Here is a 16,397-nt window from a genome sequence, read left to right on the forward strand (position 1 = left end):
TCTATCCCCTATGTAGGACTTTCCATTTGCCTTTCCTGAACTTCATGATGCTCCTGTTTGCCTATTCCTCATCCTTCTTGGGATCTGCTTGAGTGGTAATCTTGCCCTCCAACATATGAATTATGATTATATGATTAAAAATATAATATTTTTAATCTTTCTGATCTTCTATTAACATCCCTCAAAACTATATCCACCGTTAAGTTTTGGATTTTGCCACCTCTCTGCTCCTCTGATTGTTATCTTTTTCTGAACTATTCCGTTTATCCTCATTTTATTCAGTGAAGAGGAAAAATGAAATGCTTCAAGGGAAAAGGATGAGAACAGCGTGAATCAAAACACAGTCCAAGATTGGAGACAGCAGAGAAACTTGAGTGATACAATGGCGTGTTCTGAGGACCATTTTTGAAGCTCTTGAACCATATTCACTCTCAGGTTCACTGGGACATGGTTATTGCTGTTTTGAACGTGTTGGAAAGCATCAAGACATTCTCTTTGCTTTCTAGATATAGAAGGGACACTAGGCTCAGGCCTGTGTTTGAGGCTGTTCTTGCTTTTCTGCTAAATCTAGCTTCTTTAGACTTCGATGTTGCCCGCTGGGAAATAGGTGCCTCATTTACAGATGCATTTGTGGCTTTCCAGTATGATTTCTCTCCAGTAAGAGGACTTTGTTGCCAACACCACATTAAGTAATGACTTCATTAAGAGTTTATAGGAATGCAGTCTCTGGGATTATCTATTATGTCTTTAGATATGAATGACAGTATAAACATGCATGACACAGTTTAATAGGCAAAAAAATAAAGATAAAATCGACCTTGTACATTTCTGCAACTTAAAAATTTTAGGAAGTTCAAAGTTTAAGGTATTTCTTTAAAAGGATTCAATCCAGGAGACTTTTTATTATTCAGCGTAGCTGTAATCAACTTTCTGTATTCATCTTGTCAGAGATTCCCAACCTAACCTCAGTGCTGCTGTTTACCTGAAGATTCAAATGATCATCAGTGCAGCACTTTCTTTTTGTATGACGTATTTACAGTCACAAGCTAAACATTTGGGTGTTTCACTTTCAACAATATACCTTGAGAATCTTGAAAATACAATAAATATGCTAGGATCAGGGTTTTTTTTTATCTATTACTTTTTACCAGTTTTAGTAGTTTAGCTCTGTCTTTTGCTTGGCATCAATGCAACTGGTAAACATTGTTGCAAGACTGTAAAGGATGGAATAAACTAGCATCAGCTCTAAACATCAGCCCATCAGCTCTAAACATCAGCCAGAGGTTTTTAGGTCCTTTTTATTCCTCCCAGCATTGAAATGATTTGAGAAAATCCACGTAGTGGTCATCCTCCCACACCAGTCCCCCATTATTTGTTCAGAAGTTTATAACATACCTAAAGACTGTGGAGATTTCCATTAGGCTTGCTTAGTTTCTGGACCTTTGTGAAACATATGACCTCACTTGAGCCCTCCTTAATGCTTGAAGCTTTAGTGGCTGCAGAGAGTAGCACTTAGACTTAAACACTGAAAAGGGTAGTGTTTGACATATCAAAAAACATCAAAGTGCAGTTGTCCTCTAAAGGCTAACGAACACCTTTGCTATAAAGATTGATAGTGGACAAACCATTTTTAAACATAAATTGTTCAGGTCCTAGCAGACTCTTGCTCTTTTTAGCACTTGGAAGCAATTTGGTGAAGTTACCATGAAGCTCCTCCCTTTCCAAGCTGCTCTCGTGATTGACTTTCTGAATTCCCCTCATCCCCGTCTCTGCTCTTTCTGTTAGCCTCACACTCCCACACAGATCCTGTCGTTAAGTGCTGAGGACTGCCAGACTTGCATTGCCTTTGCATGTGCACTTGCTTTGGCATCACTGGTGTCTGCAGTACAGCCCATGAAGCTTCATTTGACTTGATATTACTTAAATTAATGTCAAATTAATTTAGATGTTGATACGCGGTTTCTGCAGTCCTTCATTGTGCAATGTCTTGGTAACATGTTTGCATAGTCAGTGAGTGGGAACTTGTCTTTAATTTTGCTGCCTGTATTACTTTGATTCAGATGAATATTAGCTTGCGCACCTGCAATGCTGGCTACATGTGTTTTTGAAAAAAAACAGGCTGGGAAGGTGAGGAGGTGGTGGGTTTGTTATTTATATGAGAGAGCAACTGGAATGTATGGAGGTCTGCTTAGGAGTGGATGAAGAGCAAAAACTTATGTGTAATGATAAAAGGGTAGGTAACATGGGTGATGTTGGTGTGCATGGTTATTGCACACCCCCCTGATCAGGGAGAGGAAGTTGAGGCCTTCTCAGGCCCTGAGACAGCTGCAAGTGGTACTCTCAGGCCCTGGTTCTCATTAGGAACTTCAACTGTCCCCTGTCCCCTGGGGCTGAGGGTTGGTCTGCTGGAAAGCAGGTTTGTAGAAATGGACGTGAGCATCCTGGCTGTCAACAAGTTGACTAGGAGCCGGCACTGTGTCCTTGTGGCCAAGAAGGCCAATGGTCTTCTGGGGTGCGTCAGGAAGAGCGTTGCCAGCAGGTGGAGGGGCCTTCACTGAGCCCTGGTGAGGCCACAGCTTGAGTACTGTGTGCACTACTGGGCACCAAAGCACAGAGAGAGGTGAAGCTACTGGAGTCCAATGGAGGACTATGAAAATGGTTAGGGGACAGGAGCATCCCTATGAGGAAGGCTGAGAGAGCTGGGCCCCTTTAGCCTGGAGAAGACTGAGAGGGGATTGCATCAGGGTATGCAAATTCCTTAAGGGAGGGTGCCAAGAGGATGCGAGCAGCCTATTTTCAGTGCTTGCCAGGGATAGGACAAGAGGCAAAGGCTACAAACTGAATCCCAGGAAGTTCTGTCTGAACATGAGGAAAGGCTCCTTGACTGTGACAGTGACAGAGCCCTGGCACAGGCTGCCCAGAGAGGTTGGGGAGTCTCCTCCTCTGGAGATCTTCAAAACTCCGCCCAGGTGTGATCCTGCCCAATGTGCTCTCAGTGACCCTCTCTGAGCAGGCGGATGGACTGGGTGGTCTCCGGGGTCCTTCCCAACCTCAACCGTTCTGTGGATATTGTAAGGTGGTGATGAGAACATGTGGCATAAGCTGGTGAAAAATGATTGTGAACAGAGCAAACAGGAGAAATGATGGAATTAAGTTTAGCATTTATTTCTGTGAAATATAAGTAAATATAATTTCTAATTTCTGTCTTTTAGCACAGTGACAGCTGTTGGAAATCTAAATGTATGGATCTGTTCAAATATTATTCATCCTAACTGCTTCCCAAACAGAGATAAGGAAGCTCTTTTTTTTTTTTTTTTTTTTTTTTTCCTGATGAAGATTAATGATACGGAGTAATGGGAGACCCTTCCCTTACTTCTGCCACTCTTACTTCAGGCCTTCTCTTTTTCTTTCATTCTAGAGGCTACCTCTGGCCCTGATGACCTTTGTCATCATGTGGAGGAATGACTCATTTTTGTTAGGTTTAATGTAAAGAATAGTTTTGGAAAGGAAACAGTGGAACTCTCCCTACTTGCCCAATCCCCTGCCTTTCATCATCAACTTCCATCTCTAGCTTCTGAATGGTGCCTCACAGAAGGGAAGAGGGAGGTGAGAAATAGAAACCATTAAGTCAAGCTAATAACAGCAGTGGTTACCTACTCTAGATTTTTTTTTTAATTAATTCAGCACATCACTGCTTCTTGCTTGAGGAGAGAATATCCCTTTCCAGTGATTTTTACAGAGCAGGATTGAATAATGTGGGACTAACGAAAACAGTAAACATTAGTTTCCACATCTTGGGAAGTGTTCCCTCAACAGGAACCAACTGTCTAGAGAGAAGAGTGGCTGCTTGGATCTGTCACTTTAGGGGATTTGCCTGAGTAGCAATTTGTGTAGAGGGACTGGAAGCGATTAGTGAAGGATGAATCATGAAATATGCTGACAAAGGCAAGAGTATACAAATAGATTTTGAAGAGCAGAATCATGAGGAAGAAAGCTGTCCTGGAGACAAAGTAATCATGAGATAAGGTGTCAACTGGGAAAGGCAGAAGTACCCAGAAAGCAGTCAGCCAGGATGATTAAACTGTTGGCAGGTAAAATAGACAAATTATGTGAGAAGATAGAAAATACAGGCAACGGAAGAAAAGAAAAAGGAAAGGAAAAGTTTTGGGGCATTTTTCATTTAGTTGGCTTGCAATAGAATGGACAAAGCAGGAATGAGTTGAGGTTGTTGCACACCTGCTGGAGTCCAAGTGCAGGATGAGCGACCCTTGTCTGTCGGAGAGAAGACGAATGACAGGATGGGCTGTCACAGGGGTTGGTTTCCAAGGCCTTCATTTTTATGCTCTTTTGACAGAGTTATGAGGAGGGCTGCATGTTCTCATTAGGCAGACAGGAAAGAAGTGCCCTCTCCTAGGCCATACCGAAACCCACGTCTGACTTAAACCACCTGGTAGAAGAAGTGTGGCCAAACTGATGAAAAGAAGTGCTAAGCTTCTACTGTGCATCAGTGTCATTGCTGTGATGGAGCACAGCCATGTCCTGTGGAACAGAACAACTGTTAAAGATTTTCCTTCTTTTTTTATTTTTTATTTTGAAAGTGAACTTATGGGGCTATTTGTTTCTGTTTTGGATTCAACATTCTCAGAATTTCTCAGCACTTACATGGTTTGATAGGAGTGCGTTAGTATAGCGAATTCTATCCCTGTGGGATTTGATGTTCTTCAAGACTTTAATAGTATTTGTGGCACAATCTTTTCTGCAGTAGCTATGTTATTTTATCCAAATCGGGCCTGAGTTTCAGTAGTAATTCTTGGAAAGTTGATTAACAGCATTTTCAGCTTTTCAGACAATTGATTCTCCTAGGAAAGCACACAAACACCCTTTGTGAAGTAGGCATATCTAAAATAACTTTGATGATTAGGTGATTTTCATTCCTGTTCTCTACAAACAAAAATGAAAAAGTATTTTTGAGTATTACAAAAGCAAGTGCAGCGAACCGTAGTAACTGTGATTACTGGTGAATTATTAGCATCCAGGAGGCTGCGATGTTGCTTTTTGTTTTGCTCTTTTCATCAGTTGGTTCCTTTTGATGGTTTTCTCATATTCTTGGTAGTCTTGGAATAATGAATACAGAAATTGAGCTGGCTCTGTAAAATAGCCAGTGCCCTTTTAAGCATATGTGGTCTTTTTTCGGTATCCCCTATGTTTTTAGCATGGAACAGAAATTACTCTGTGCCCATAGTTTTAGTAAGAAAGGGGAATGATCCATCTGAATCAAGGAAAACAACCCCCAGCCATTTCTTTCTTTCATCTCAGTTGTAATTTTCTTAGTTTCACAGCTTGGAGAAATGTAATGTCTCCATTCACCCTTAGCTTCTTGGTCAGACGTTTCAGGGCGCAGGTGGGAGGAAGAGCTTTGAATCCCCCCCCACCTCCCTATTTCTTCCCTTCTTTGCGATGCTGAGCTTCTCAGTGCTGCTTAGGGCAGGTGCGAGCCGGAACCGCGTCCTTTCCGCAGCTGGCTTTGCTGCAAAGCCAGACGCCACTGGAGGGTTCCTCAAGGGCCTCTCCCACTGCCGCCCATTCCTGGGAGACCTTTTTGTGCGGGGCAGTTGGGGTTCTCATCCTGCACGAGGGCTGGGCATGGCACTTAGTGCCAGGAGCCTCAGCTAGGGCATTTCCCTTTCCTTGCGAGGAGTTTTGTAGGGCTGGCTGCATGCAGTGTGTCAGCCTTGAGGGATAACTAAAAAATTACTTAAAAAAAAAAAAAAAAAAAAGGCAAAGCAATTGTGCGGTTAATAGAACAACTGAATAAGCAAGTATTTTTATAAGTTTTTTTGTTTGTTTTTTAGATTTCAGTTTTAAAAGATCACAGGCAGGATTCTAGCTGCAACTATTCTTAAGTTTATATAAAAAATTGCTTTCAGCAGTAGCACTCTGTTAGTTTGTTATTACTTGGAATAGACAGTTCCAAGAAAGAAAAGAAAGAGATAATTGGTGCATTTGTATGAAAATAAGAATAATTTAGCATGAGGATTCCCAAACTATTTCTCATTCAACCTGCAAAATACCCAGCAACTCAGAATGCAGTGTTTTCAGTAAAGAAGCAAGAGACTTGTTCCCCCAGCCATTTGGAAATGGTTTAAAGTAACCACAAGTAAAATGAAAGGCAACAATATTTGGCAAACTTGCAATAAGCTTAGTTCCCTAGAAACTTTTTATTTTGTATTTGATAAAAGTACTGATGCCATACCTGGGAAATGCAGCTCTGGGGAATAGCTAAGATTTTACTTGGCTTATGGGTTTTTGTTTGTCTGTTTGTTTTTCCCTTTTTTATTAAAAAAAAAGAAAAAGCCTCTTGTGCATCAAAAGAAAAGCGTTTTGGAAGTACATGTAAGAGCTTTGTGGATAAATCTTATCTCATGGGGCTGATTTGGCTTTCCTGATAGAATAAAGGGAAATGCATTCAATTAGTAGCAGGATTTTAAAAGTAGCTTTTGTGAAAAAGTTTCCCTCCTGTACATCATTAAGTGCTGAAATTAAGCCATGTGCTGCCCATAGCAATATGTTTTCAATTAAGTGTATTTCACTAATCTATACTATGATGATTTTTTTTTGAGTGCAGAAGCTTTTATCACTGCGTGATCCTCTACAGAACTTTACATGTTCTTTAAGAAATAAAATTGTTCCTTATGAGGTTGTATATTTAGATCAGCATGTTAAAAGCACATTTGTATGCTGCTGAAAGTACCATGAGAGCTGCAGATGATTTGGGTGTTTTTGATGCCTAAATTCCACTTCTGGTACACACTTCATTCTGAAACAGAGACCATTAGAGTAGATGTTGTCTCAAAAAGTTTGGCTTGTGATTGGGCTAAAACAAAAACAAAACTTGTCACATAAGATAATGGGCTAACAGATCTTGCCAAATTATTCCATTTACTGAAATTCTTTCTTAAAATAAAGAGAAATCAAAATGAATGGTTGCCTTTGTTGTTTCAGGAACTGCAGTTTGAAAGATTGACTCGAGAACTTGAGGCTGAACGTCAGATTGTCGCCAGCCAGCTGGAGAGATGTAAGCTTGGATCAGAAACTGGAAGCATGAGCAGCATTAGGTAACGTACGACTTGCTAATGTCTTTGCTCTGGTAATGAATTAACATGGAGAACAAATTATATTGATCATCTTCTTGTCAAAAATTATACATGAGGGAGTGAGAGCTTTTAGTAGAGTTTGCAAATTTGCATTTTGACCCAATTTTTTTTTACAGAATGTTTCAACCAGAAGATGAATTTCTTTGCAATCTGGTATATGATTTATCCACTAATAAAATGATAGTCACATCTGCAGTTCACTGACTTGCTGTAAGATTAGATTAATAACCAAAACTCCCATTTTCCCATGCAATTTTGACCAAAATACTGGACCATTTTTGACCAAAAACTTTTTAGCTTCATATTTAAGGAAATGTATTGATAAGTATATGAATCTGTTTTCTTATCATTCCATCATTCAAAGCATTAAAAGCTTTAGAGATCATTTCAGATGCATGTAGGGTATAATTATGTAAAGCTTCTACTGATCTCGCATCAAAATGTAATGATAAAGTAGGACTCTCCCTTTTTTAAAGCCTAGCTTTCTTAAATTAGGCCTTTTAGGCACCATGCTTGGATGATGATAGGATTCTTTTAAGAAAGTGTTGTAACAAAAGGAAGCTCATCTCTGGATGCCTTGGTTGAGAACAAAAGTTTTGTAATTTTTAGCTATTTGATGGTAGTTAGTTAATTTTCTCAGGTGAACATAATAAATGAAAGTTGGTATAATTTCAGTTTCAAGGATCCAGAAAAAAAATATGTATTGTATTACTTCATCACCAGCTCAGCTGAGAAAGTCAGCTAAGCATCACTTTATATAAAAATTCGACACTGAATGGACACAACTTCTTTGTTCACAATAAGTGTGATATCTTTCTAATACATGAGGTGAGGCACAATATGCTGAGCTTAGTGAAGTGTTATATGGTATTAGTAGAAAAAGAACAAAAATATCTGTGATTATTGTATTAAGCTTTTTCTTCGTTCATGCAATTCAAGCTGCTCCTCAATCAAATAAATTAATATTTTCTCAGATATCTAGGAAATAATTACTGAGTAGAACACTAAAGATGAAACAAAATTGGTGAAAGTAACAGTTCAATTAAAACAGCAGAAGGCAGGAGAATCCTTCATTAATTCAGTAGAATCTGTCCATAAAGTTGACTTAATTATGAACAGTCTTAACAGTAAATCAGCTGAGAATTGATTTCCTAAAGAGAAAAACATCTTAATGCTTGCTATATATTTTTTTCTACCAACTAGATTTATATGAAAATTATGTGAATATTATATTAACATTAGAGAGACCACATTGCTTAGAGTTATTTAAACACTTATTAGGTAGCTTTTTTGCAAGGCACCACAGTATTATACTTGTCACTTAAGTGCATTCCCACATTACTTTAAACCTAATTCCTTTGAGATTATAGATTCAGTTCGGTTCAGTATAGTTCAGTGAAAATTAATTATAAAAAGTCATAGAACAGAATTAATGTAGCATGACTTCATGTCAACACTTGAACTGTATTTGCTTTCCTTCTTTAAAAACTGGATTTCAGGCTAAAAAATATGCAAGTGATGAGGATAGTTTTAACCAAGCAGTTTAAGTCTGCTATTTGAACTTTTACTTAAGGAACAGAAGATTATTGAGGTTAAAAATAATTGTACTTTCCTCTCGTTCATGTGGAGAGCAAAGAAAGAAAGAAAAAGAAATTTCACCCTGCTTCTTTCTGGGAAGATAATTTATTGCCCCCAAATCTGAATCTGAACATGACGGCAGCCTCCTCCCGAGACTGATCACTGGTTTGGGGAAAAGGGACAGGGATGGTCAGAAAAGGAGATTCACAGTTAAGGAATGAAAGCTGAAAGGACTTAAGATGTACGGTTTCTTCTATGCCCACTATTTGGGGAAGCTGGTACCATCTGAAGAAACCATCTGGCTTTCAGTATCTCTGTCCCTCCTAGTTTTTTAATAGAACTTGCTCCTATCGGTAAATGGAGCGCCCTTAGGCCGGCGCTTCTTGGTATCGGCCGGCTGCAGGAGCAGCCGTGAGGCGGCCCTGGGGTTATCTCTGCCTGCCGCGCGTTCCCGCTGGCACGGCATGGTCTGACGGATGCGTAGCTTCCCGGGAGAGGGAGGGGAGCCTCCTCCTGCCTTTCCCTCCCTCCCCGGCACCTCATCCTGCTGAACATTCTATGGTGACTATGCTGAACATTCGTGGTGGACTTGTCCTGCAGGGCCTTGGGCCTACTGGGCTGTCTGCTCCGCCGTGCCCATCCATAGGGAATGGCCCAGCTCTGGGAAGAGCAGCGGCTTCTGCGGGGGGTAGTTGTCCCTGGAGTGGAGCGTGGGGAGGAGTGCAAGGGAAGCGGGCTTAGAAGGAAGGATAGGTTACCCTTCTTGCCTGCCTCCTGCCACACGGCATGAAACAGGGGAGAAAAAAGAAAAAAGTGTTTTGCAGAGGAGAGATCGGTTAATTGGTTGTAGGAACAGGGCTTCAAAAGGAAGCAGCAAGCACCAAAAAAAAAAAAAAAAAAAAAAAAAAAACAGGCCTGTGCTATGTAGGGAGGCATAATCTTAAGGTTTGATAAACTGGATGATGAAACACTGAAAAATTCAAACATTTTTCACCACTTGGAGAAACCTGCAAAGCCTTTGCTAGCAAGTATTTGTAAGGTGGAAATCATTAGAGGGCTACAGCGACTGTAAAACTGCAGCAACAAGCACCACACTAAAAGCCCAGGGAACGGGCATATGATGGGCACTGCTTTTCAGAGCAACAATTTTAGAGGTGCCCCCAAGGTAACAGAGGGATCGTAACTGCAGCAGACACTAATGCCGCTTCCAGCACGGAGGGGTTGTGCCACCTCCAGTGGAGCCCAAGGAGCAAATGGAATTTCCCGGGAAAGAGGAAGCACAGTCTGCACTTCCTCTTTGCAAGCAGCAGAACAGCTCTTTGCTGCCACAAAGCAGGATTTTAAAAAAATCAGCAGAGAGCTTTTCTTTCTGAAATTATGCTGGTTTGAGCATTTTGGTGGAAGAAAGGGACTTTTTCTTGAAATCAGAGTTTTTCTTATTACCTCTGAATAAACAAAGTAGTTTTATTTGGTTTGGATACGGGTTAGCTGAAAAAAAAAATCCTCCTAATTTAAAAGTTTATTCTTTTTTTTCCCCTAATAATCTTTGAATGCAAGAATGCATGTTTTAAACATGCTTTTAGGCAGAACACAAACCAAAAGGAGAAGTTATAACTATCATTAGTAAGCCTTTCTAGACAAAAAGCTTTCTAAAACAAGCTTTAGATCAACTGCATGTATTTTAAATGTTGTTACATTAAGGTGATTCTACCTGTAAGTCTCCTATAGACGTAAATACAGATCCTGCAATGATGTCACCATTGCTTGATGACATCTAGGGTTATTATTCAAATGCTCTTCCTTATTAAGGAGTAATCAAACTGGACTGATTGTAATCAGCATATTTTAACATTAGGAAGATGCTTTTTTTTACCACTTGGAAATAATACATTCAAAATATCTGAAAGGATTTTTTCTTGTTAATTTTTATTACTTGTGTCCATTAGTAACTGAATATCTAAAACTAGTATGTGGAGCATCTGTCCATATTTGAAATTTGAGTCAGGCTAAACTAACTTACTGTGTTGCTTACTAACATATCTTTCCAATATCTTAAACCAAGTACAGATACACAGAAATAGAAGTACTTACACGGTTAGAAACTTAATGCCAACTATATTGCGTTGTGGAGTTATCAGGAAGCTTATTCTCAGCTTTGCCTCTTTCAGTCTGTGCTTTCCTGAAGCCTTCATACATGTCTTAAGATTGTGCACTTGAAACTGCATCGCAGGACCGTGCTGAAGTCCTGCTACATTTCTTTTCATTTTGGCTTTCTGCACAGTCCTTGAAAACTGGTACCTGGCCCAAAAGAAGTCACGTATCCAGCTGTAAAGGTCCTTGTGGTTCAGTTCTGGATCATTAGGGACCTCATGTGTGCCTGCTTCTTGTCACAGAAACCAGGATCCAGAACGTAGCATCAGATGTATTTGCATAGTAAAAGGCACAGCAGATCCAGCCCAGAACAAGCCTATAAACTTCATACCCCCTCTCGGTCTAGCTGCACTAGTCAGATTGGTCAAGCCTGGCAAGAAGCAGGTCTAAATAGCGAGGCTCCTAAACAGCTGGCTCCTCTGTCCAAAGTCTCGCTCAACTCAAGGGACACAAACACTTTTGTTCTTCTTCAGGATGATTCACTAGCCTTGAAGAGTTGTTCTGGACATGCAAGGAAACACCACTGCTTTAGCACAATTCATCAGTTCTGTGCCCATGTCTCTAACAGTTGAGATGCATCAAAAATGCCCAGCGTAGATTCTCCTTGCTCTGTGCTTGGTCTTTAGACTTTCTGAGAGGCCGAGGGGACCAAAGGCCCTAGGAAGTTTACCAGAAGGACTTGTATGCCTTCCGCTCCGGAGCAGTTCTTGGCTGTGGAAGTAAGAGGGAAGCAAAGCAGTGGCCCCTGCTATAGCTGGGTAAAACATTTATGCTTTACATTAGGGCAGGACTTTGGGTGTTCTTCGTGTCATGGAGCTGGTGTGTTGGCCAGCAGCGAGCAGCTTGCCGAGCTTGCTTTGCTCGCGCGCTGCAATACGGATCCCCGTCACGTTCAACACTTCCCCATCCCATTGCCTCAGCTGCTCGTTCCTTCTGGGCCACGTCCTTCAACTTGGCCCTCCCCCTTATACTGATGCCTGAATATCTTTTGAGCGCTTCAGTCTCTATTCATTTTACATATATACTAACATATTTCAAATTTCTTAATTGTCCATGAGAACACAAATGCTTGGAGCCCCCCTCCCACCTTAAAAGCTGAGCCAACTGCAAGTGTTTTTTTCGTTTGTTTTTTCTTTCCAGAGATGAAAACAAAATCTCTGTGGCACTTTGGAGATTATGCTACATGCTGCTTTCATTTATTCTTTTAAAATAATTAAGACAAAATAGTGCCAGAGAATAGAAAGACCAAACAAGCCAGAAAATAGATTGTGTGCATACACATGTGACAGATAAGGAGGCTGTATCTTTACACAATCAAATATCCACTGGACTTGCTTAAAAAAAAAACTCTGTTTATTTACTGGTTAGTAAATTCTTAAAACTTTTAAGTTTCTGTTTTCCATTTTTATTATTAATTTTTTTAGCAACTTTTCTTAATTTATATATATATTTTTTGATGGAATTCTTACTGTTTAAACCACGAAGGCAGCTCAAACATAGACAGCACTTTTCTTTTAACATACAATTTGCAAATTGGTCGCGTACTACAGCAGATTTTTTTTTCTTCTTCCCCGTTTAGCTGTATTTCATCCCCCTATTAAATGAATGGGAGTGATTTGCTATTTACTATTGAAAATTTCCTGAAAATATAAGTGTATATGTTTGAGCATCCAGAGGAAGATAAAAAAGCTTCCATTTTTCTGGAGATATCAAAAATATCATCTAAATTACTGACTTCTATGGAAAGAATACCTGGTTGTAAATGCTTTATTCTATGTAGTTCTCCCTGAGATGCATATATTACACAGTTCGTTAAGTGGGAAATTGTTTTACCTTAGAAGTATACGATTTATGTGAACTCTATCAAAAATTGTTCAGGATTAACTGAAAAATTCCCAAGATCCCTAGGATTTCAAGTATGCTCCAGAGACAGATGAAATGCAAAGTTACATGACAGGGAGATCATTTTCATTGTCTTGGTTAAATAAATAAAATTCTGGATATGATTTTATCCTGGACAGTTATGGATGTTAGGCCTAATACAGGCTGCTAGCTGTAGAAGGATGTATGATAGTATCACATATGTACAACACGAGGCTCTTCACACAGCCAGAAACAGGCAGCACTGGCACAAACAGCACCAACAGCATCGTCTGTTCCACCAGGTCAGAGAGAAACTGCAAGGTAGCTCAGCACTATGTACTGTGTTGATGTGTGGCAGATAAGATAAGCTGCAGACCACCTCAGATATACTGGCATATGGTCACCAGGAAGGTATTTGTGCTGTGGCAGCGTTGCTGTCTACCTCCATATCAACGAGAAATAGGCTTGTGCCTAGAACAAAAACTTGGTAAAACTTGTGTTTCTGAACTGAAGCCAGTTCTAGTTGTTGTTTCTCTTACTGTTGTAACTCTGTAATCTTTGCTGTTGTGTAAAGATAAAAAGGTTTTCTGTGTTCTGTGCTACACACGCATTTTTTAAAAATCTTTTCAGAGAAGAAATTAAAGCGCATAATAGAGTGCCCAGTGCTAACTAGTTTTTCAAGAGGAACACTTTCAGTATTTCTTTCAGTTAAATTTGGAAAAGATGGTTTAGCTTTTTCATGGCCAACACGACTGCTCACTGCGATGAGATGACTAGCTCAGTGGTTGAAGGAAGAGCTTTGATTGTTATTTTCCTGGCGACACCTTCCTTCCTTAGCCATGCCTTTCGCATGGACAATGTGGCAGGTTTAGATGGGGGAAAAATGGACTGTTGCGTTTAAAGGATTACTATCAACAGTACCAAGTCCAGTTGGCAGCCAGTGACTTTTGGTGCCCTTCAGGGATCAATACTAGGATCAAAGCTATTTAATATCTTCATTAACCATCAGGATGGTGGGAGTGCACAATCCATAAATTTGCCATATCAAACTGGGGAGAGTAGTCAGGGTACAGGGAGGCGAGGCTGCTAAGCAGAGATCCCTGCAGAGGCTGCAGAAATGGGGCTGACCAGAACTTCAGGAAACAAGCCAAAACAAATGAGAATCCCATGCCTGGGATGGAATAACTCCTGGCAACAACATAGGTGGGGGCCAACTGCTTAGAAAGCAGCTTCATGCAAAAGGACCAGTGTCTCCTTGCAGCCAAGGAAGCCAACTTCATCCTGGGATGTAGGAGCCAAACTACATCCAGCAGGGCAAGGAAAGTGATTCCTTCCTTCTGTTGGACACTCAGGAGGCTACATTGTGAATCTTGTGTCCACTGTCGGGCTCCTCGGTTCCATATAGACGTCAGCATACGGATTAAAGTCCAGTGGGGGGTCATCAAGCTGGTTTGATGCTGGAGCATGTGGCACATGGAAGAGGCTGAAGGAATGGAACTTGGTAGCCTTTGGAAGAGAAAGGTGTCAGGGGATCTTATTGCTACCTGTATTTGGGTATCAGGAGGCTGTAATGAAGACGAGATCAGACTTTTCTCAGAGGTGTATTATGAGAAAATTAGAGGTGTTAGACAAGCTAGAAGATGTACATTTTGGGGAAGATGTAAAGAAAACATTTTTCAGCATTAAGTTTAGTGTTTAACTAGAAAGGGATTGCACCGAGAGGCTGTAGGTTTCCATCCCTGGAGATACTAAAAGGTGACTGGGCAAGGCCATCCCTGTGATGACCCGTCTGCTCTTGTTGTACCTGCTTTCATCTGGAGCTGGACTGCATAACCCCCAGGGCTGCCTAAATATTTCCAACCTAAATATTTCTGATTTTTATTATGATTTCAGCATAAATATTATGGTAGTAGTTGTATTAAACTTCTATGATATTTCACACCAAATTTTGTATTTCAGGACAAAAAATCTCTCTGTAATCTGAACTAATGAATATATGACTTAATTTTAATCATAAATATGATAATTAAAAATAAGAGTGGAAAAATGTATAGCGTGGACCATAGAGCAAAATTTGAGCCAAAGGAAAAAGGTGCAGTGTTTCCATTATAATATTATAGCAGAAAACTTGTTTGTATGCTAAATGTTAGTGGTTAGTCAAAACATATTTAGAAAATAATGCATTTTCAAGTGCATTCATGTACCTTCGTTAATGGAAAACTCTTGACTGTATTCTGGTCCTTCCTCAACTCAACATGCTATCCATCAAACATGTCAGACTTTCATATTGCTTTAGTTAGGATGATGAAAGGGCTACCAAGAAGCTTCTAAATTTAAAATACATGAAAGCCAATTTAAACTAAATGCAAATTAGAAATAAACTTTTAAAAAGGAAAAAAAAATGCACAGCAGCTATTTTGGAACAGAAATTTACACCTGACATTGTTATAAATAACATACTGTCATTTTTTTAAATTTTGTACTTCTTATACATGAGGCAATAGGATGATATTAAAAGTAAATACATCCAAGAAATAAAGTCAGATTTTTTTTGAAATAGTGATCTTTAAGAGGATCAGTATCTCAGCAGTTGGCAGAGAAGATTTTGAATAAACCTTTGACGACAAATGCTGCAGCACAAACTCCCAGCTCAGTCTGGAACGTGTGTTTGCTCCGTGGTTTAGAAGCTGAGTAAGGTTCAAGTTTGGTCACACGCTGTTGCTAATATTCATTGGGGAGCACATGAAGCTTAACAAGTCATGATAGGTTGGGCTTGTCAGCAGAATAAATCAACAAGTGTGTTTGAAAAGAAAGATGGAAATAAACGCAGTCAGTTTTCTGAACATGCTCCTCACAAATTTTGCTATGAGCTTGACTATTTAGATGAGGTGAGACAGTGTTTGGGTTTTTCCTTTTTTCCCCCAATTATTTTGCGTTATTCTAATTGACGTTGCTCCCCCCAGGTGGGATACTTTGGAAGGGAAGGGGAGATTGCATCTTGCTGAAGAGCAATGAAGCTTAGTCATCAAAGACTTCAAAGGATGCAGGGTACAGGAGGCAGAGGAAGCTCAGTTGAAAGCCTGAAGCTCACAGTCTGTGGCCTGACCATTGAGTTCAGAGAGTTCCTGGGGAAAGGGGAGGGAATGTCAGGGCGAGTGCCTCCCAAACCTCCGAATAATGGAATGAAATTCCTCGGGTACAAGGAGTCCTGTGTAGGCTTTGCGGGAGCTCAGCACCTCCTCCAGTTGGCTAAGTAGGGAGGCAAGGACCCAGTTGTGAGGAGATATGGGCAGAAGGAGAATGGGAGAAAAACCTCTGGCTGATATCTGCAGGGGAGGCAAGAGGTGTTTTCTCTAAAGTTCTTCTGTTTAAGTGTTAACTCTGCTTTTCACTCTGTAGGTTGGGGAAGAACTGGGGAGTTGTGCCTTTCAGTAGTCTTAAGGAAAGAGATATCTCCATCCTAAAGCTCTGATACCTTTAGGAACTCATTATAATCCATAAATCTGAAACAGCAAGTATGTTTTAGGGGCAGTATGTTTGCATTCTCAATCTGTTTTTTTTTTATTTTTTATTTTGTGAATACTGTAACAGAAGAGAAAAAAATTCTCAACGTCTTGCTTTCCTTCCTGTTTTGCATTCAAAACATCTTTT

At 40.1% G+C, this 16,397-nt stretch overlaps 1 protein-coding gene across 1 annotated transcript in view; it reads left to right on the forward strand.

The window, feature by feature from the left end:
• The window catches only part of CTNND2 (catenin delta 2), a 534,119-nt gene that overhangs the window by 176,387 nt on the left and 341,335 nt on the right, over nucleotides 1-16,397 (forward strand). The window contains exon 3 of the mRNA XM_026048525.1: nucleotides 7,003-7,115. Coding sequence (XP_025904310.1) covers nucleotides 7,003-7,115 — 113 coding nt within the window. The remainder of the gene's footprint in view (nucleotides 1-7,002; nucleotides 7,116-16,397) is intronic.

The sequence above is a fragment of the Nothoprocta perdicaria genome, unplaced genomic scaffold (assembly GCF_003342845.1).
Source record: "Nothoprocta perdicaria isolate Ctin4 unplaced genomic scaffold, notPer1 scaffold_55, whole genome shotgun sequence".
NCBI classification, from domain to species: domain Eukaryota; kingdom Metazoa; phylum Chordata; class Aves; order Tinamiformes; family Tinamidae; genus Nothoprocta; species Nothoprocta perdicaria.